This window comes from Culex pipiens, chromosome 1 (genome assembly GCF_016801865.2).
Source record: "Culex pipiens pallens isolate TS chromosome 1, TS_CPP_V2, whole genome shotgun sequence".
Taxonomy (NCBI): domain Eukaryota; kingdom Metazoa; phylum Arthropoda; class Insecta; order Diptera; family Culicidae; genus Culex; species Culex pipiens.
The window spans coordinates 9816760-9840015 of record NC_068937.1 but is presented as its reverse complement, the minus strand read 5'-3'; the positions used below and the strand labels follow the sequence as shown (position 1 = coordinate 9840015).

The following is a 23256-nucleotide window of genomic DNA, read 5'->3' as shown; positions in this document are numbered from 1 at the left end:
AATGGGCCCGCGGGCCACAAAAAATCACCACGCGGGCCACATTTGGCCCGCGGGCCATACTTTGGTCACCCCTGCTCTAAACTATATTTAACTTAACTGAAGACACCAAAACGATCAAAAAGATACAGATTTTCCAAGATACAGATTTTTGTACATCGACCAGACTCGATTATCCGAAGCACAGCACAGAAACTTGTGATAATCGAAAACAGAATATTTGTTTTTGTTTTCGATTTTCTTATTTTTTCAAATTAAAATTAGAGTTAAGAGACTCAAAAGAAGTCATCTATCGCTACCATATTGGTTACAGTCTGGGAGTTGAATATTACAAAATTATTTGAAAGCATTTTCGTAGCTATTTTCCATAACCGATAGATCGTTTTTTTTTTCAATGTCTAAAAAAATATAATTTTTTATTGATTTGATCATCCAATGTGAAATTTTTGGAAGAACTTCTCAAGTCTGGACTGTAATAACATACCGACTTTTTTTCATAAAATTATTTTTATTAGGTCCTTTTTGGTACTGGGACCTGGTTAGGACCGAGTCGGCTTTTGTAATTACATTGTTCTTAATGCTAATAGTAATTACAGAGGATCTTGTGTGTAAATGTTAGTGGGAGGGGAGCCGATTACCCGCGGCCTACTCGGGGTTAGTAGGGAAGGGATTGATGTTAAAAGACAAGGCTTGGGAAGGGAAGGGATACCGACTTTATATGACGAAAAATGAGTAGTAGCCTGTCCCATTTTGAGGTCATGTTGAGGAATTTCAGGTGCTCACTTCTTAAATGATAGATTATGATGTTAGGAACAATGTTTTCTTAGACAAGAAAAAATAATAAAATATTTTCTCGCACCCCCTAGTCGATTTACTGAAAAAAGTCACTTTTTTGAACAAATTTTCTAAAATCGCTTGGAATCAATACAAAAACTGTTTCGATCAGGTGTGTATTATCTTCAAACGATAGGTTTTTGTCCATAGATTAAGATGCACTATCAATATTGGACAAAAATTTATGTTTTTGGACTCTCCCAGGCGGATTTGTGTCGAAAAAAGCGCATTTTTTCGAAACTTTTTTCAGAAATGTTCATTTAATTTAGGGTAGCCTATTTTTCCCAGTAAAACCAATGCATGCAGCTTGTAGGAAATTTTATGGCGAACATTTTTCCCTCTGAGAAAATCCAATTTGGACACTCCAGAGCCGAGATATTTGAGTTTTAGTGAGGAAAAAAGTGCAAATTTTCAAAATTTCTCAGAATTCAGAAGCAAGGTCTACTAATTACACGATGTTGCAAGCATATGTCTCAAAGGTCAGGGTATGTTTTTTTAAGTAATTTTGGCCGCTGAATCCGAATCTGAAATCAAATTTCGTGTAAACAGTGATGTTTTGGAGCTTCACCCTTTTGAAATGTTATTTTCGTGTTTAAGAGGCAGTTTTTTAGATATATTGCTCGGTTTGTTCTAGAGGTCGTATCGAGGTGCTCTGATTTGGATAAAACTTTCAGCGTTTGTTTGTCTATGCATGAGATGAACTCATGCCAAAGGGAAGTGGGGTAAAACGGGCATTGAAGTTTGAGGTCCAAAAAACATAAAAAATATTAAAATTGCTCGCATTTTAGTAAAACTTCATCAATTCCAACTCTCTTAAATGCATTCGAAAGGTCTTTTGAAGCACTTCAAAATGAGCCATAGACATCTAGGATTGGTTTAACATTTTCTCATAGCTTTTGCAAATTACTGTTAAAAATGTTTTTTTTTTAAACCTCAATATCTTTTTGCAACAGCCAGCAACACCCATACCCTTTTAGTTCAAAAGTTAGGGAATTTCATGGACTATAAGCCTACGGTAATCACTTTTTGGCCAATCGCAGTTTTACTCATAGTTTTTCGATTTTTCTAACAAACATTTTACAACGTTAGTTATTGTCCTGTAGGCATCCATAGCGGCACTTTTTAGTCTCACTTTTGTCATATTCGAAATCCTCGGAAAATTCAAACTTCAATGCCCGTTTTACCCCACTTCAATTTGTCGTAGAGGACCCATATTTGGCATGAGTTCATCTCATGTATAGATAAACAAACGCTGAAAGTTTCATCCAAATCAGAGCACCTCGATACGACCTCTAGAACAAACCGAGCAATATTTACAAAAACTGCCTCTTAAACACGCAAATAACATTCCAAAATGGTGTAGCTCCAAAACATCACTGTTTACACGAAATTTGATTTCAGATTCGGATTCAGCGGCCAAAATTACTATAAAAAACATACCCTGACCTTTGAGACATCGTGTAATTAGTAGGCCTTTCTTCTGAATTCTGAGAAATTTTGAAAATTGGCACTTTTTTCCTCACTAAAACTCAAATATCTCGGCTCTGGAGTGTCCAAATTGGATTTTCTCAGAGGGAAAAATGTTCGCCATGAAATTTCCTACAAGCTGCATGCATTGGTTTTACTGGGAAAAATAGGCTACCCTAAATTAAATGAACATTTCTGAAAAAAGTTTCGAAAAAATGCGATTTTTTCGATACAAATCCGCCTGGACAAAACCAAAAACATAAATTTTTGTCCAATATTGATAGTGCATCTTAATCTATGGACAAAAACCTATCGTTTGAAGATAATACACACCTGATCGAAACAGTTTTTGTATTGATTCCAAGCGATTTTAGAAAATTTGTTCAAAAAAGTGACTTTTTTCAGTAAATCGACTAGGGGGTGCGAGAAAATATTTTATTATTTTTTCTTGTCTATGAAAACAATGTTCCTAACATCATAATCTATCATTTAAGAAGTGAGCACCTGAAATTCCTCGACATGACCTCAAAATGGGACAGGCTAATGAGTAGGAATGGGATAGGCTGTTTGTTTACATCTAAGGTTTCGCCCTATTGAAAATTTCCTACGGAATTAAAAACATTCAAAAGGCGTTTTGTAGATCTGAATAAATTGCTTTTTAAAGACTGCAAAAATGTTGCGTCGTTCCAGATAAATCGACGAATTAGTAAAACGTAACGTTTCGCGTAAAAAGAGGTTTCTTTGTATTATGTGACTTGTGATTTTACCTGTTTAATGTGACTTTGAATTTGAAAAAATAGATTTCCTTGGGAAACATAGAATAAGATTATATTTGATTTTGTAGATTTATAAGGTTACATGACAAACGTGCCCATCTTCATCATAATCTCAAGTAATCATTTTAAATAATTGCTATCCAATCTGTATCACGTGCAGTAATTTCAGCCCTGTCTTCCACGTGTAAAGTGATAAACTCGCTTTTCATACTTCCTTATCACAAAAGCTCATTTCTACTCCCACACACCTGATTGCTTAATCCGCATCCGCCCTGCAAAACCACCACCACACACAAAAGTGACAATCGTGCCAAAGTAATTTATCTGCACGATGTGCTTCCACAAAAGGTACGCACATTTCCACAGAGAAAAAAAATTTCCACCCAAAAGTGAACGGAAACGGAAAAAATGACATTTACACCGTACTCGTTTGACAAACTCTCCGGGATTCTGTACGACACACACACACACCCAGCTTCACACAAACGCATCCACGTGACGGGAATGGAAATTTTTGTGTTTCTTTTTTTTTTCGTTCTCGCGCAGTGCTTGCGGTTGATTGTTAACGTGGAGGTCCAGAGTGGCAGAGCGTAGTCCAAATTTTTTTTTTCTTGTGGGCTGGTAGAAGCGTTCAAAATTGAATTTTGGAAAATGTTAAACCATAGGGATCAAGAAGACATTCTGAATTTTCAGATGGATTAACTACTTTTAAATTTCATCAAAATGTGAATTCACAATGAGTCGATTTGTGAAAACTTCGTAGACCGTCTGCCCCCGTTTTGGTTTGTTCCCACCGCGATAACTCTGACTGGGGTCACTTTTTTGCAAATAGGAAAACATGATAGGAAAGAGCAAGTTCTTACGATTCTTATGATACCATAACATTGATATTTTTCTCGAAAAATATTGGAGCACTAAACGCATGAAAAAAATATTTTTGAAAAACTCGCAGCCGCCAACAGACCACGCGACAGAACGTGCAGCAGTGGACGTACGAAAAAAAGGAGAAACCGACATAACGGTGATAACTGCTAGCCGCGTGGCAAAAATGGTTTTGCCTGGTTGCTTTGTCATTGTTTCTCGTTCGCTGCTGCACCATCGTTCTTCTACACACGGGGCACAGAGGGGAATAATCGAAATTTTACGCAATAAATGAATATCTTCTCGGGAATATTTTTGGGAATTTTGGTGTCTTTGGCAAAGTTGCTCGTATTAGTAGTGCGCATCTTTTGGCACCAATTTTTAGTTCCGAACTTCACCACATTTACGATTTATGGCTGTTATTAGGGGCAGGTCCTGGTGTCTCCTGAAGATGGCGAAAGCGAACAAAAAGAGAGAAAGAGCTTTCTTTTTTTGCTTGCTACTTTCCCCCAAGAGATGATACCTGGTGGTGTGGTTGTGATGATGCCCGGGCGATCATTGTGCATAAAATTGAGACAGTACAGCATTATTATGCTGCCGGCATGCCAGAGAGAGTGGAAAAGTGGTAGAAGAAGAGTGGAGGAGGAAATGGAGACGAATGATTATCTTTTGCCATATCAATACAATAAAGATGGTGACCTGATGGGAAAGGGGAAACAATGGTGGAGGAAATTTGAGGCTACTAATAACTTAATGTTTGAATCTCTCTCAAAAGGATTTGGGATGATCATAATTTTTTATTATTTCTATTTTTATCTATTAAGAAAATATCAACAAAATGTTCAAAACATAATTAAATTATGCTACTAAAAAAAAGCAACACGTTTTGATCACGGGAATGTGAATTATAGCATACAATGATTAAAATCACCTCAGAATTTGTGTTTTTTTTTTTGTTTTCGTTTCATTACTAAAAATGAGCCATTCTAAACCACGTGGACACATTACAAAGTTGTTTTAAATTATTGGTTCGAAACATTCTTATTTAATGGTTTGCTTAACACATTTTATTTACTTGTAATAAACTCCATACGAGTTTAAAGTCCATGTTATTTCAAATTAGTTTGTCAACGGTTTTCAGCCTACTTAACAAGCTTTAATGCCATTTTGTCCATTTATTTTACAAGAAAAGTTTGTTATGGTTTTTAATGTTCAAACAAAAACAATTTCAAAATAGGACTTTTTCGTATACACTCAAACCACGATGGTTTGACACCAACTGTTGTTTGATAGTGTGCGTAAGCGCCGTGTAAAAAGTGACAGTTCGTCACTTTTTAGTTTGACTTTGACCAACCAACGGGGTACAAACTAAAAAAGTGTCAAACGAAAAAGTGACCAACCACCGGGGGTTGAGTGTATCAATGACCGCGTGCTTTCCTAAGTTTTCTAGATAGAAATCCCAGTAAGCTTTGTACAAGAGAGCACACTGGCATCAATAGAGGAGAAAAGCAACTCGCGACAAAATTTTGAGGCTAGGAATTTTGAGAGGTATAACGTCTTACATGAAGGAACTAAGGCGGGTACAAATTTTATTTAAAGTTGTTGTCGCCCCCCTCTTGAAAGTTGGCCCGAAAAATCAGGGGGCAAAAAAAAATTAAAAAAAAACTTCAAAATTTCAAGGGAAATTTAAGTGCAATTAGCTGAAATCAACTTTGTGTCGTTATTTATCATATTGCAATAATGCCATATTGCATAAATGGAAAATTATATATTAGTTATATTTTTACTTTCAAAAAATCTAATAATAAGTTTGTCCAACTTTGCCGGGACCTTGGTGTAGGGGTAAGCGTGGTTGCCTCTCACCCAGTCGGCCTGGGTTCGATCCCAGACGGTCCCGGTGGCAAATTTTGAGACGAGATTTGTCTGATCACGCCTTCCGTCGAACGGGAAGTAAATGTTGGCCCCGGACTAACCTAATGATTAGGTCGTTAGCTCAGTCCAGGTGTAGGAGTCGTCTCCCTGGGTCCTGTCCCGGTGGAGTCGCTGGTAGGCAGTGGGACTAACAATCCAAAGGTCGTCAGTTCGAATCCCGGGGTGGATGGAAGCTAAGGTGTAAAAAGAGGTTTGCGATTGCCTCAACAATCAAGCCTTCGGACACTTAGTTTCGAGTAGGAATCTCGCAATCGAGCACGCCAAGGCAATGCTGGAGAGCGAAAAAATTTTTTTTTTTGATTTTCAACTTTTGAAAAATCACTCAGTGTGAATGAAGATTCGTAAACATTTTAAACTGCAATTTCGAGTCCCAAAAAGGCTCAAGAAACGATTTTGTATTTGTAGATTGAGGTTAAATAATTTAAATGAAGAAAAAGTTCCTTAAAACAATGGTTACTTAAATTTACATTTCATTGGATTAGTATGAATTAATTGTATCGGAATTCATTAAAAGAAACGTTTTTTAACTTTTCTTTTTAAGTTATTGACACTATTGGCTAGTTAAAAAAAATCCCGGGTCCCGGGAATTCCCGGGAAATAGCAAAACTCAACTCTCGATTCCCGGGAAATAGAAAATCTCGAGAGTCGTCACCCTCTAATTATTGCAAAACAACTGAACTAGTGTGAAATGCATTGGGAGTCTAATAAAAATAAGTTGAGAATTGAAAAAAATATCAATTTTCTGATCTAAAATTTGCAGACTTTTTGTTAAAAAAAAAAATGGTATCCTTCTACACGGCTATTTCGTGGCGATCAGACCCGGCCATTTCAGGTTATGTTGAGTTTTTTTTAGAGCGTCCAATTTCCCGTCCCGGGAAAAAAATTCCCGGGAATTCCCGGGATTTCCCGAAAAAAAATATTTCCCGTTTCCCGGGAAATTTGTAAATTTCCCGGGAAATCCCGAAATTTAAGCGGAAGTATATATTTTCTTAAATTTTTGGAACTATTATTTGAAAATGCTCTGAAAAAATAATAAATGAACAAACTCAATATGATTTTGTTCAATTAAATGTATTGTTTGGTTTATATATAATTAATTAGATCATCAAAATTATGATATCAGAATTATTTCTGATAATATTAATTTTTGAAGCAACTGGGAATAGATCTTGCTTAATGAGTATTAAATTATTACAATTAGGTAAGCTTTTAACAGATTGATGTTACAGTAGTTGTTCGGTAACTGGGCTGAGAACGTAGCCCAGTCACCGAATGCTGCTCGCTAACTGGGCTGAACGTAAAATAACGAGGGGACCACCGATGTATAGTATTATCCTGATGTAATATAAACATAAAAATTTCTCAAATATATTTACAATGCTTACTTTTCATATTTCTTTAATTATGACTTGAAATTAAATAAATGTTTGATCCATTAACAACCCCTCGGTCATTTCGGTTTGTTTTGGTTTTTTGACGTTTGTCTGCTTTTTAAGTGGGCTACAGCCCAGTTATCGAGCGCCCAGTTAAAAAGCAGCCCAGTTAAACAACGTCCAGTTACCGAACAACTACTGTATTTCATCAAAACAATATTAACTCCTTACCTCTAAATTAAAATTGATATTTTTTTACGTTTCTATTTACCATAATCAAATGAGATGAAAATCGAATTTGTGCAAAAAGTATTAATTTAGTGCAAGTACAGGTGTTAGAGGGTTAAATGTGAAAAAATAGAAGACTTTTTGTGAAATGATGTTAATTTATAACATAAACCTTCACACATCTTTAATGATGTTAATTTATAACATAATTTAAATCATGTTGCATAACAATACAAAAAATTCATTGGAAAATTACTTCTATTGTTCGTTCTCAAAAAAATGCAAAAATATATTCAAAGCTTGCTTCAAATATTTGAAAACATTGGGTTGTTTGGAGTAAAACCAACACTTAAAAGCTACCATTTGTTCAAAAGCTAAAACCAGTATTTGTCATGAAAAACATAATTTCTACATGTTTTTATTTGCTTGTTTCAATAAACTGGTTACAGAGGCAAGTTTGAAATTTCTCATCAAAAAATACCAAAATACATTTTCTTGTAGTTGAATGATTTTTTACATGCAGTCAAGCTGTTAATTGACCTTCACACTTATTTTAACCATTTTTAACATTGTCCTTTACAATTTTGATGCATAATATCAATTTTAACCAAGATCATAGCAATTTTCATAAAAAAAATAATTTCCCGGGAATTCCCGGGATTTCCCGGGAAATTGGCTGAAAATTTCCCGTTTCCCGGGAAATTTGTAACCCCGGGAAATTGGACGCTCTAGTTTTTTTATCATAAAGTTTCAACAATAAAATTAAATTTTAAAATTTTCAATATCAAGCTGTGGGACTCGATGGTGGTTTCGTTTAGCTAAACCCGAAAAAATCAAATCCAATTTTTGATCAACATTCCCACATACGCATAGACATTTGCACAGAATTCGATTCTGAGTCGATAAGTATAAATATAGGCTGGTCCAAGCGGTCGAATTTAAAAGTTATATTTTTTTTCATTTAGAACAAAAAAAAAAGACTTTTAAAAAATGGTTTATTGTAACGTTGCAGGGATACTTTTAGAAGTTTATCAATGTTCTACAAAGTTTTAAAGCAGACAAAAACTAAAATGTTGATGCATGTATTCTTCAGGTTGATATTTACGAAAAAGTTTTTTAGAAATGTAATGCTTTGGCCATTTTGACCAGTTTTTTTCGAAATTTAAACCACTGAAACTCTATTGTGTGCTTTTCAAAATATTTTTTCCGGAAAGTTCAAATTTTGCAAATGAATTTATGCTTTTTTCTCACGGTCATTGGGAAAGATCCAGGGAAATCCAATCAATGTAAAAATATGGTTAAAAAATAAACTGAGAGACTCATACCTAAAGTGTATGTTTTTCATTGATGATTTTTTGTATTTTTTTAGTAGAGTTTTTTTTAGCTTTTTCTGCTTTTTCAATGAGATTTTTTTAACATGTTTAATTATCTGCGCAAAATTTGGTTCGAAAATAAAATCGTGGGCTCACCTTCAAATTTGACTTTTGAACTCAAAAATCAGAAAATATCATAGAACTGGCGTGTTATTTAAAGCAGTGTTCCCACGAGCCTAAGCCATCGGCTCGGCTAGGTTCATTTATCTGGCTCAGGTTCACACCACACGCCGGCAAGCATCGTCGGCTCAAGCTTACCGAGCGCCGTGAGCCATGGTTCATTTGGTTCAAACCAGGCAAGCTAGCCAAAATGAACCATTGGCTTGAACCAGGCTTGAACCTGATCAAAGAATGTTAGGCTAAACGGTGAGCTCTGTTAGACCGTGACACTGTGCAACCCTAAATCTACTACTCCGTAATATTTGTTACACCGTAACATTCGTTACACTGTGATATTGTTACACCGTAGCATTGTTACACCGTAACCGTGTTACACCGTAACTGTGTTACACCGCAACCGTGTTACACCGTAACCGTGTTACACCGTAACTGTGTTACACCGTAACTGTGTTACACCGTAACACTGTTACATACGTTACGGTGTAACAGTGTTACATTGTAACAGTGTTACACCGTAATAGTGTTACACCGTAACAGTGTTACACCGTAACACTGTAACGGATGTCACGGTGTAACGAATGTTACGGTGTAATACATGTTACGGTTACGGTTACACCGTAACACTGTAACGGATGTCACGGTGTAACGAATGTTACGGTGTAATACATGTTACGGTGTAATGAATGTTACGGTTGACAATGTGTTGGTGTAACAATGTTACGGTGTAACGAATGTTACAGTGTAACGAATGTTACGGTGTAACGAATGTTACGGTGTAACGAATGTTACGGTGTAACGAATGTTACGGTGTAACGAATGTTACGGTGTAACAAATGTTACGGTGTAACAAATGTTACGGTGTAACGAATGTTATGGTGTAATGAATGTTACAGTGTAGTGAATATTACGGTGTAACAATATAACGGAGTAATAATATAACGGTGTAATAATATTACAGTGTAACGAATGTTACGGTGTAGCGAATGTTACGGTGTAGCGAATGTAACGGTGTAATGAATGTTACGGTGTAACAAAGTTACGGTGTAACAAAGTTACGGTGTAACAAAGCTACGGTGCAACAAAGTTACGGAGTAACAATGTTACGGTGCAACAAAGTGTAACAATGTTACGGTGTAACCATATTACGGTGTAACAAATGTTACGGCAAAAGTTACACCGTAAAATTGTTACACCGTAAATTGTTACATCGTTACATTGTTACACCGTAACTTTGTTACACCGTAACTTTGTTACACCGTAACATTGTTACATCATCAATTTGTTACACGGTAGCATTGTTGCACCTTAACACCTATGCATAGTCATGGTTTTCATTCGCCTGGTTAGCCTGGCTTAAGCCATGGTTCATGGTTCACTGAACCAGGATTGAACCACAGAGGGAGGTTTAAGCCGAACCAATATTATTGGTGAACCTAGCCTAACCGGTTCATTTGGGAACTTTAAAATTTCCTACAAGTTTTTGTTCGCCACTTTTTGATACGATGCAATGACTTTGAGGTGCAACAATACCTAAATTACGAAATACAACGATTTTTAAATAACTTGCACCCCTTTTTTTCATTTTTGAGTCAATATAAATAAAAATGGCTTATATTAACCTAGGATAACGTGTGTTACACGTCTACAAATTTTCATTTCATTATTCTTATTTTTTTCGTGTTTTTTTTTTATTTTCTTACTGTTTACATCAAATTCGAGTTCTGCGACCCCGTTTTAGTCACATTTGAATAATTGATTGTTTTTTTAATTGAAAAATGCAGTTTTTCAATATGTTATCTCCGCCATTTTGACCACCATATTGTATTTAAAAATTCTAAATCATTTTGGAGCAGTTCATGGGTTTTACTTAATCTCGACCATCAAAAATAAGACAACGAAAAAAATGTTTTTTTTTGTGATTCGATTATCCGAAGTGAACCCACTTGTTACTGCCATTGCTTATTTCAAGCAAAACATTGTAAATAGGCATGAATTCATATTTTTTAACATCTCCGTTTAAAGCAAAACTTGGATGTAAAGTTCAGTTAAGAAATTTTCAAAGCATCAATTCTCACAATTCCACCGATAAATAAAATCACGCGCGCTCCGGTTTGACAGCACAATTGACAGCATTTAGTAAGCAGCACGTGACCGACTTCGCATTCATCCAAGATATCCATTCCATTCATCCCACTTACCACCCACTTGCACTCAACATTGCATGCAACTTCCTCTCATACGCGTTTCGCGCCACGTGCTTCTGAAAATTTGGACCAAACCAGCTGTTGGTCAAAGCCAGCTTAGATTTAAGATTGTCTAATTGAAACCTTCATTCTATTCTAATCTTAACCTAAAAATATGCAAATCATTCCGGGTACTCACGTTGATGATCTGATCGTACGCCCACAGCCACTTGTCGCGCGCGTTAAAGTTCTCCCGCTTGCCCTGGGCCTGCTGCTGCGTGATGTCCTTGCTAATGTCCGCCTGCACGGCGTCGATCCCCGTCACGTTGATGCCCCCCATCGGGTCGATCTTGTCCATGGCTGCCGAAGCGGTGGTTACCGCCGGTGGCGGCATCATCGGCTCCGGATCCAGCTGGTCCAGCTGGTGCTGGAACTGCTTCTCGCCGATCGAGTGCTCCAGCTGCTGGAGCTCCTCGTCGAAGCACTCCTCGCGCTCGTCGAAAAAGTGCAGCTGCTTTTTGGCCGCGTTCGCGTCCTTGGCGGTGCCGGCCTTCTTGAGGGCGCCCGCCGGCAGCTGCATTGGTCCGTCGTCGAGCATTTCCAGGTCCAGGTCGCGGAGGAGCGCCCCCGCGTCCGGATCGTCCAGATGGACATCGTAAGGATCGGCACTGGCATTGGCGCCGTAAGGGTCATTGCGATGGACATCCCCGTACGAGCTGCCACGGCGATCGTTCAGGTATGGGTCCGGCTCCCGGTGGTGGGCGGATGACTTGTTGTTGGCGCTCACCGGGCCCATATCGTACGGATCGAGGTGGGTGTCGTACGGATCGGACAGTTCCGGCGACCGCCGGAGTAGCGGGGGCTTCTTCTCCGGACTGGCCAGGTAATTGTTACCGGCTCCGGATTGCTGCTGCTTTCCGGCACTTGGCACTGGCTTTGGCAACAGTTTCTGGGTCGGGGCGGAGGTCGACACACTGTTGGAATACTGACTGGTTGCAGGTTGCTGCTGATTGGCTGAAGTGCTGATTGTGACGTGACTCATCGCGTCGTAGCCCTGGTAGCTGTCCAGGTATGCGTTGTTGCTGGCGGAGGTCACCGGCGGGAGTTGCTTCGCCGAGGTTGCCGCGTTGCTGCTGCTGCTGGATGATACCGGAGTCGTGCTCCGACTCCGGCTGCTCTTGAGCGAGCTGACCCGGTCGTTCATCAAGCTTCCCTTGGTGACCGCTTCGTGGCGCTTCTCGACCACGTGGTTGTCGTACCCGTTGTACGACCGTTCGTCCTGATAACTTGAGTTTGGATATGTCGACTGTTGTTGCTGGTATTGCTGCTGCTGCTGCTTACTTCCCTGATACGGGTCGTAGCTGCTCTTTGGCTTCGGTTGTACCGTCGGCAGCATCTTTTTCGCCTTGCGGGGCTCCGCCCCGTTCATCATGATATCTCCGTGGACGTCGTTGTACGACGAATATCCACTGTTCCCTCCACCAGATCCGTAGCCGCGACTGGGCTCGTGATACCCGTCGGACATGTACTCGTCATTGTAGTAATCCGTATCGCTGTACAGCGGATTGTGGTACGGATCCTTATCGTTGAACCCCTTGTAAGGGGCCATAGACGACGCCATGCTCGGATCTCCGCCAAAGTGCGACATCGACTGCGAAGTCTTCGGCGCCTGCGCGCCCACCTTGGGCAACTTCTTGATCTTCCTCCCGGACAGCGTAATCTGCGACGTGACCATGAAATCGCTGTAGCAATACTCCGAGTCATTGTCATTGTCCATGTCCATGTTCTGGTCGCAGCCGGCTCCACCGTGCGGACCACCCATGGTCGACCCCATGTAAAACGCCGACCGGGTCATAAAGTTCTCCTTGTTCTGGGACAGATCGCAGAAGTAGTTGATCGAGTTGCCGAACATGTTGGTGGGCCCCCCAGTCAGCCGCTTCAAGCTGTCCTCGTCCATCGGACCGGAGATACTCTTGCGGGCCTAAAATCAAAACAAACAAACATTCACTCAAAACATCAAGTTTGACAACTTCCGCAACCCACCTTCACCGACAAATCGATGTTAAAGTTGTCGATCAACGGGGGCTGAACGCCAGCCCCACCACCCGCTCCTCCTCCTCCCACTCCACCCCTCATACTCCGCTGCGGCACGGGCAACCTCCGTCCAGTGGGAGACTGCGTCGCCATCCGGTAGTCCGGACCGTCCAGCGACGAGTTACTCCGGCCGCCCTGCACCGGCGGCAGCTGACGCTTTCCGTTCTTCGCCACCGCGGGCAACTTCCGGCTCGTCCGCATGGCTCCGTCCGACCCGGACATGGCCGACGAACCCCGCACCGGTTGCGACTGCTCCCGGCCGTAATAGTCCGAGTCCGGGTTGCGGTCGACGCTGCGCGACCGGTTCGTGCCCGAAGGGTAGAAACGACCCCCGGAGTCGCTGTACGGGACGCCGCTGGTGTTGTTGTAGTTGTTTGTGTTTGTGGTGTTGGTATTGTTGGCTCTGCTGTTATTCGCTCCTCCTCCTGCGGAAGAGGTCGTCGTCGAGTAGTGGTGATGATTCATTTTCGTTCCGAAGTTTTGATGGATCAGATTGTTATCAGCGTAGAACTCGAATTTGCCGCTCGATTTCCAGTAGCATCCGTGAGTAAACCCATCAGTCACGTATGCTTTGTTCTCGTACATGGGATATTCCATAGCTGTTTTGTGAGGAGAGAAGAAGGGGAGGAGTTAGTTGAAACCAGAGCTGATAATGTGATTTCCGAAGCAATTGGAGCAATTCTCTGCAAAGTATTCGTTTGACATTGAGAAATGTATTACTTTTATTTTAAATATATAAACCAATATAATTAAAAGAAAATGTGGTAAATATTCAACCACAACAGTTTTATCCAAATGTATTTTTAACCAGATTTTTGCAGATAAAAAAAATGTGGATATTACATTAGTTCCTTCAATTTAATTAAACTCATTAACATTAAACATTCATTTAAGATCGCCTAACGATACAATCTAAAGTAATGAAATGCCAATTTATAATAGAAAAGAAGTGACGGTTAGGTAAGGTATTGAAATAAACTATTTAAAAAAAATGAAATTTGTCTAAAATTCTAAAATATGATTTCAAGTTGGATGTTTTTCCCGCTACATCAGATTCCTTCCAGATTTGCTCTAATTGGTCACAATTTGGAGGTTAACTTTTTGAAACATTGATATTTTAAAAAATTTTGCTGATATTTTTCTCACTTTTCTAAAAATAAAGTTTATAAAATATGTGTAAAAAAATTCATAATTTCCCCATGCAAGTTTTCCATCAAGAGATGATTGGGAAAGAAGAATACTGGGAAATAGCTATTATCGCCACTGAGATTCAATGAAACTTTACAAAATTGTAATTTTTTCAATAGGTTATTATATTCCATACAAGAATCAGAAACCATAAAAAAATGACGATATCCAACATTGCTCAGTAAAGTGCCTTAATATAAAGTGGGGACCAGGGTTGCTAAAATATCAAAATATCAGCTCTCAGCAACTACAATTATCTCGCCTGAATATTCATGCCTCAAATACAACTGCTCTTCTCTCTTCATTGAAACTCTCCGAACATAGCCGAACACGTTTTCGTGTTTACCCACTCGCGATTGACATTTTCCTTTTCTCTCTCATTCTCGCTTCCACGAACATCCTACCGCAACAGCGTTTAACCACAAAAGCCGCCACAAAACCAATTTTGCAAACGCAGTTTGAAGGGGCGTCATGCGTGGTCGGCTTCTAATCGCCATCTCGCGTTCTCTCATTGCAGTTTTCGGAGAGATTGAGAGACTCAGCGGTGAGAGCGCATAGTCGAGGAAAAGGGAAGGAGTGATAGAGAGAGAATGGCATCGCTGGGAATCACGAGACACAAGAAGAGATCTCACAAGCTATAGTGACGGCCGCTATACTCTCGGATATTTTTGGTGCAGAGATAAACTATTGATAGCTTTTCTATCACTCTTTTGCAACACTGGTGGGGTTACAAGAAACTGAGAACCCAGCGATTTTCTGTCAAAAATTTGAGCACCTCCAAGATCTTACACATAAGGTGCTTACATTCTCTACTTCGTCCATAGGATTTGTCAAAAAATGAACACCTTCCATTTAAACGCTTGGTTAAATTTGAGTGACCAACTTTGAGTGGCATTGCATTTTGAGAGCCTTGTCCCCACTTTCTATAAGGCACTTTACTTTCTATAAGGCACTTTACTTTCTATAAGGCACTTTATTACTCAGTATAGTGAATGTTAATATCAGTAAAATTCCAATTAGCCAAATTTTCATTTTTTGCTTTTTGATGCTTTTGTATTCAAAAACACCCAAAAAGCAAAGAATATTCTAAAACACCCAAGAAGCAAGAAATTAAAATTTTATTGGACCTTTTTTAAAAACTCTAGATATTTCAAAAGGGCATTAAAATTGTGACGAATCGAGAAAAATCTGAAAGAAAATTCGGATTCAGTGGAAAAAAAATCCATTAGAAACAAACCCACAAGGTTGTTAATCGATAAAATTATCGTCAATAATATTATCGTCTGAGGACAACGATAATGGATTAACTTGATTAATTCAACCATATAATGTTTAAAAATTTTCAATGCTTTAACTAAGAATATATTTTTTGCAAATGTAGATCGTTTTGAAATTGTTTACAAAATACCGTATTTTTCGAAAAAACTCAAATTTTCATAATTTATAATATGGGAATCAAACGAATCAAACGTCGTTTGATACCCATATTGTAAATTTTGAAGATTCTCGAGAACAATTGCCTTTTTTTGTGAAAATTTTAGAATAAAAAAAACTCTTATTTAAAAAAAAAATTCGCTTCGATTGATATCCATATTGCAAATTTTGAAAATTTGCGTACATTCGAAAAATACGATATTTTGCGACAATTTTTGTATGTTTCAAAAATAAAGCTTAAATAAAGTAAAAAAGCATACAAATTTGATTTGTATTTGAAGTTTGATACCCATATTGCAAATTTTGAAAATTTGAGTACTTTCGAAAAAATCGGTAATTTGTGAAAATCTCAGTATTTTCAAAAAAAAAATTGTTAAAATGCAAAAAAAATCGCTTCGTTTGATACCCTTATTGCAAATTTTGAAAATCTAAGTAATTTCCAAAAATACGGTATTTCGTGAACAATTTTAAGTACATATTTTACTTTGAAACATACTAAATTTTCAAATAATATATTTTTAGTGAAAGTATTGAAAATTAAACATGATATAAGTCGATTTTAGAAAGATTTAAAAAATGAGCTATCGTCTATTATCGGCAATGTTTTAATTTTTTAATTATCTTTTAGTTCACAATGGAATGATTTCTTTTAGCATATAGCAGGCCTGCCCAACCTTTTCGGCTCAATTTTCATATTTTTGATCGTCAAAATTACAATTGTTGATTTTTTCATGGTTTCTTTGATGGAATCGGTTCTCAGATGTCCAGTGAACATAACTTTGATAAAAGTTTGGAATTTTTTTTGCAGATCGTTTTTATGTAAGTTTTATGTGAAAAATTGATTGATTTTTGTCGGAAAATGTAGATAAAAACGACTTGTATAAATATTTTTTAAAACTTATGATAAATTTATGTTAACTGGTCATCTGAGAACCGATTCCATCAAAGAAACCATGAAAAAATGAACAATTGTAATTTTAACGATCAAAAATGTGAAAATTGAGCCGAAAAGGTTGGGCGGGCCTGGCATATAGAAACAATAAAAACAAAATTGAAGTAATAAAATTGAAAAAGTTTAAAGTTTTTTGCATTTGTTTTGAAATCAATTAAAAACAAATCAAAAATGCTAATGTCTTAAGGAAAAATAAGAACAGTTATTGACACAATAATTTAATCTATCAAAACAAATCCAAATAATTGAAGATAATAAAAACACCTTTTCGATGCTTTGCAATAAAAGATGGTAAACACAGGATTATTTACACTTTTTATTACTGTTTATTATCAGACTTTAGTCTCAATTTACACTAGTTCACGAAAGGGCAGTCAAAAAAAATTCAAAATATTTTTGGTATTGCTATCTTTGATAGTTAGTCAAATATCAAAAAAAGAGACAAAAAATTTCATATTCTAAATTATAAACTTTTAACTTAAAAGTTTTAAGGCCGATGCAAATATTATTACAAGATTTCTCCCCACCCCCTTTGAAATTTTTTTTAAAAATATCTGGGGTTAAAATAAATAAATTTTGCTAAGAATTAAAATATTATAACAAAGTACGTTAACAATTTAGTTTAATTTTAAAGGAATAGTTCAATAACGTTTATTTTCGCACTTTAAATCGAATTATGCACTTTTAGGCACCGAAGCGGAAAAAATACATGGATTTCGAGGAATATAAATATATTAATTCCATATATTTAGAGGAATTTTGACAGTCACATAACTGTCATATGGGTCATTCCACCTGAAATGTGCAAGAAAAAATGCAAATTTGAAAATTACCATCTCCGATTCTGCTCAAATTTGGCAGAGCTGTTGAGACTATCAAAACATGCAAAAATCCCGAATTTCATCCAAATCGGACCATCCCCTCCATTTTTGTACCCTCCCAAAAAATCGACTTTTTGGCTATTTTTGAGCGAAACCCCTATCTTCGAACGACGATAACTCAGGAACCATAAATCTTAGAGAGTCGGTCTTAGACTCAATTTTGAGGGAAATTGGACGTAGAATCCATTTCCGTGATCAAAATTTGGATTAAAATATGTTTTCTACCTGTATTGCGCAATTCAAAACTTTGAATGGCCGTATCTCAAAACAGCCCTATTTATTTTTTGAATTTGACCTCACCATCGTATTCCCCGTCCGATTTTACATAAGAATCACTTATCAACAGAAAGGAATATGTTTCGTTCCAGAGATATCGAATTTTAAAGTTTTTAGTTTTTGAGATTACCTACATTAGCTTAATTCGCCACATATGCTAGAAGCACTCAGAAGCGCTGTTCAATAACTGCTACCTGGTTATTTATTGAATTAAGATTTCATCCCAAATAATCATTAGCAAATAAGGCAAAAATGTAATGTACACCACTGTAGGAAACTGCTGTATACGGTGAATTTGTGTGCTAGCCCACTGTACAAAGCAAGAACGACACGCAATACAGGGCAGAATGGAATTCCCGCAGAGCTAGCAGGAAATTGTAATTGATCTTGTAACTTAAGAAAAAGTGTACGATACATTATCGTGTTAAAAATTATGAATTAATATGAACAAAACTCTCGTGAAGCATGATTAAGGAGGAGGATTTCTGGAAAGTATAAAACTGGAAAAAGGTAAGAAAATCACAACGATTAATCTGATTTATTATCTAGTTGTGTTATTATTCAGTTGTGTTCATTTTGACACCGTCCGAACAATAATCTTTTTTTTGTTTGCCAATCATTTCGAAATCTTGGAAGACGATACAGCTGCTATCCACATGTATCAGAAGTATATGGTATTGCTTTTGAAATTAAATGTACCAGAATTGAAAAAAATTATCAATTATTCTGATGAAACACATTATAAAAATCGGTTAAATATGATCAATCTTTCAAACCCTAAGGCAGAATTTGGGGTTTTTGCTGAATGGCACTATTTCGCTACCGCACATGGCAAAAGCTCTAGAACCCATGAGAATTATTTCATCTACTACAGCCAGCTCTACATTTGTTCTCGTTTCAAATAAAAGAAGAAATAAAAGAAATAATTTGAGAAAGTGGGAAGAAATGAGGAATTAGAAAAAATATGAAAATAATAGAATAATGATAAATTTTCGAAAATTGTATTGTAAAAACTCTGTAGCATTTGCAAATAAATATTAAAAGTTCAAATTTTACTTAATATGGTTCAATGACACTGAGATCAGGAAAAATAGTGCATGAAAAATTACCCAATAAATATTCCTTAAACAAAAAATAGATTGTTCAAGGTATTGATTATCTCAAAATCGTATAAAATGGAAAAAATAATTCATCTTACAGAACACCAGGTAGTTATTATTGATCAGCACGACTGAGTGCTTCTAGCAGATGCGGCGAGTGTAGATATTATAATTATAGGTAATTTCAAATACTTAAAACTTTAAAATTCGATACCTCTGGAACGAAACATATTCCTTTCTGTCGATAAGTGATTCTTATGTAAAATCGGACCGGGAATACGATAGTGAGGTCAAATTTAAAAAATAAATGGGGCTGTTTTGAGATACGGCCATTTAAAGTTTTCAATTGCGCAATACAGGTAGAAAACATATTTTAATCTAAATTTTGATCACGGAAATGGATTCTACGTCCAATTTCCTTCAAAATTGATTCTAAGACCGACCCTCTAAGATTTGTGGTTCCTGAGTTATCGTCTTTTGAAGATAGGGGTTTCGCTCAAAAATCGCCAAAAAGTCGATTTTTTGGGAGGGTACAAAAATGGAAGGGGTGGTCCGATTTGGATGAAATTCGGGATTTTTGCATGTTTTGATAGTCTCAACAGCTCTTCCAAATTTGAGCAGAATCGGAGATGGTAATTTTCAAATGGTGTTCCGCTTCAGGTGGAATGACCCATATTGTATAAAAATATTAAAATTTGAGGTTTGAATTGATTTTTAAATTTTATGCCCATGAAAATATGTATAATCCTAACTGTAGTAAAAACTTGATTTAATTGAAGTTCAGTTTTGAACAAAAAAAGATTGGAAAAAGCCAAAATAAAATTCACTAAATTTGAAAATATTTTGTTGATATGAAGCAGAAGTAAAACTGTACTGGTATCAAAGCATTCACTTATATTTTTACTGAAATAAGTCTTAGTTCAGTTTATACAATTAATTAAGGCTTCAACTTAAGATTTTTTTTCTTCAAAATTAATTTTTAAGCTCAATTTTTTTCGATGTACTGTACATCAAAAAGATTTTTTTCGCCAGATTTTTTTTTTGCCGTATCTATGAAAACTAATGATTGAAAATTAACCGTACCGTGTTTTTTTACAATGAAATGTTGTGGCTTATAATTTAAATTTTCATATATTCTTTTTTATTTTATTGCTTCAGCCCTCTTTCCCCTCGACCTCGGACCAGGGACAAAGTGCTGTTTTGAGTAACTAATTATTGAAAACGATATGCATTTTGATATTTTTTTATCCTAAGATCTATTGAAATGCTGATTTTGCAGAGAATTGCTCCTACAGATAACACTTAAACAAAAAAAACGCCACTATAAATAGCATCAAAAAAGGAAGAAACTCTACAAGCCAGGCCAGGAGTGTGTTAAACGCGACTTTGCTCATTCTCGCCATAAGTTAAGCTCGTTTTCCTTCCATCTATTTCCCTTCGTTTTTCTCACTCTGAAGCAGGAAAGTGAAAAACAACAGATCCTTATTTGATTTCCCCCTGCTTTTTCCGGATGGCACACGGATGGAGGGAGATGCTTTAAGCACTCTCCATCTCTTCCTTCTGCAAGCGCATGCATCGCCATGAATACGGTGTGATTTTGTCATCCTAATAATAGATCGCTGCTAATATAGTATACACCCACATAAAATCGAGTTTCAGGCAGAAATAACATCAAGATACGACACTCACAGCACAAGCACAACATGTAGGAGGTGAACTTTTGAGCACGGAGATTGAATCCTGGGAAAAGCTTCCTCTTCTTCTGTCTCACGCGCAAGGGAAAATGCGGAAAATAGACATTTGCACAAATCGAGATCAACCCCCCGTAAAGCGATTGATGGGCTAAATATATCCACTGGATAACAGCCTCTCTTGGAGACTGTTTTTAAGATCAAAAGTGATTTGAGTTTGATAAAATTACTTTTGGTTTTATTCTCTCCACGTTTGCAGCATAATTCAACAATATAAATTCCCCTTAATGAATAACCAGTCTGCAGGTCATGTACTGCCACTATTTCAATTACAAAAAAAAAACGCTCGTTTGAATCCTTGCCAAAACAATACCAACCACAAACAACAACAACCTTCCAAGTGCCACCCCCTCTCAAAGTGGGGGTGGGGGGAGAACCCACCCCCAGCAGCGACGCGCAACATGCTCCACTTTACTTAACACGTCGTCGTCCCTTCTCAAACTCAACCCACTGTTGCTTGTGCACCAGCAATGATCCCACACACTTTGGGAAATACTTGTTCTGGAGATTTTTATCTCGCCGACGCCGACGCCACCGCCGCCAGAATCGGCTGCCAATTGCTGGAAACACGGATGGAATTTTAAGTATGGTTAACTTTTGAGGAATGCGAGCTGCTTTTTTGTTCGATCGTTTTTTACTTTTTGGAATGAAGTTGAAGCTGAAACAATTCTTTGAGAAATTTTGTTTGATCAAACATTGGAACTTTTTTTTTCAATATAATTAGAATAAGTAAGTCAATTGATCTAATGGAATTAATTTAAAGGCTCATCTTTTGTTAAAGGAAGTTTTATTTACGAACATTACACACTTCATTGCAAATGTTACTTTAAATGTTTGCTCCTTCCTCCCTTAAAATTAAAAAAAAAAAACAGGGAGCACAAAAAAGATTTTCAAATATTTAACATTTCATTAAAAAAAACCTGTGAAATCGAATTTGTGTATTTTTAACCAAATAAAAAAATGTAAGAAACCACCAGAGGAAAGTTTTAGGTAAAAATATTTTCATAAATTCATTGATATTTTGTAAATTTTAGATTTAAAAAAATGTAAAAAATAAGGCCTAAAATCTTTGATTTTTCCTCCTCCCATGTCTTTGACCAGAGCCGAGAGACAAAAACTTAAAATTAAATTTGCATCTGTATAATAAATGAAGTGTTATCCAAAATAATACGCCAAGGTTATAATTTAGCCTAATTATTCTGTTAAATCGACTACAATACTTAGTAAATTTGCTTTTTTTATTTTGTTTTTTTTTTCAAAAAAAAATAATATTAAAAAATAACATCTTATTCCAATATATTCAGAAGTTTTATTAAAGGATTATTAAAAGGAAAATTTACCTAATAGATTTCACAAATCGTTCATTCATATTTTTCAGGGTGACCACTCAAATTCCATTTTCAAATTCCCGACTTTTCCAGAAATGCATATAAAAGGCATTTTTATCTTAAAAAATGATTTCTAACATAACACTCTTTATAACAAAAAGGCATTATTGACCACTGGAAAAAAAACAATTATTTCTATTAAATAAAATCAAACTATTAACAATTTTGTTTAGCAACAAAAACTAATCGCAAAATACTTTCAAAAAATATTTCAAAAATAGAAGCCCTCATTATTTTGATTCAGAGGAGAAACATAAACAATAAGTCTTTGAAAAATAAAAAAAGCCTAACAATACTTATATTTTCAATGTTTATTTCAACTGGAAATGGCAAAAAGTTAGGGATAACTGAATTTAAAATTGTAGTCTATATTTAGTTTAATATTATTTTAAATAAAAGAACACTTTATCCATGGTAACTATTATTATCCTTTCAAATAATTTAGAAAAATTATCTATAAATAAGTTTAAAAAATTTCTTTACCACGTTACCTTTTAAATTTTGTAAATTTGGATATTAATTTTTTGAATGAATTTTGATTTATCTAGTTGTCAGTATTTTACTATTATTATTTTTTTTAATAGAAAATCAGTTTGATAAAATTCCATGTTTTACCATTAATTTTGTACAAAATGTTGTGCATTTTTTTCATGTTTAATTTTTTTTTCTTTTTTTTTCAACGATTGGAATTATTCATTATTTAAGTTTTCCATGAACTGAAAATCATGCTTTATTTATAGTAATTTATACTCACAAAAAATCAAAGGAAACATTTTGAAACAAAAAATATATGTGAAATAGTAGTTTATGTAACAAGTTGCAAAAAGAAGATTTTTTCAGCACGAGTTGTACATTTATCCAACGAGGTTTACCGAGTTGGATAAATACGACGAGTGCTGAAAAAATCAAGTTTTGCAACGAGTTGCTTACAACAGTTTTTGCAATTCCGAAAAACGCTTATTTAATGGAATTTTATGTCAAACATTCATGTGTTTAGTAAATCCATCGTTCAAAACAAAACAATATTGAAAATTGTCACTTTTCGATA

The 23256-nt window shown here is 36.3% G+C and overlaps 1 protein-coding gene across 1 annotated transcript in view; it reads right to left on the bottom strand.

The window, feature by feature from the left end:
- The window catches only part of LOC120413281 (protein unc-13 homolog B), a 207299-nt gene that overhangs the window by 162465 nt on the left and 21578 nt on the right, over window positions 1-23256 (bottom strand). Inside the window, exons 2-3 of the mRNA XM_052706610.1 lie at window positions 13188-13837; window positions 11344-13125 (exon numbers count right to left, since the gene is read on the bottom strand). Coding sequence (XP_052562570.1) covers window positions 11344-13125; window positions 13188-13835 — 2430 coding nt within the window. The 5' untranslated portion in view covers window positions 13836-13837. The remainder of the gene's footprint in view (window positions 1-11343; window positions 13126-13187; window positions 13838-23256) is intronic.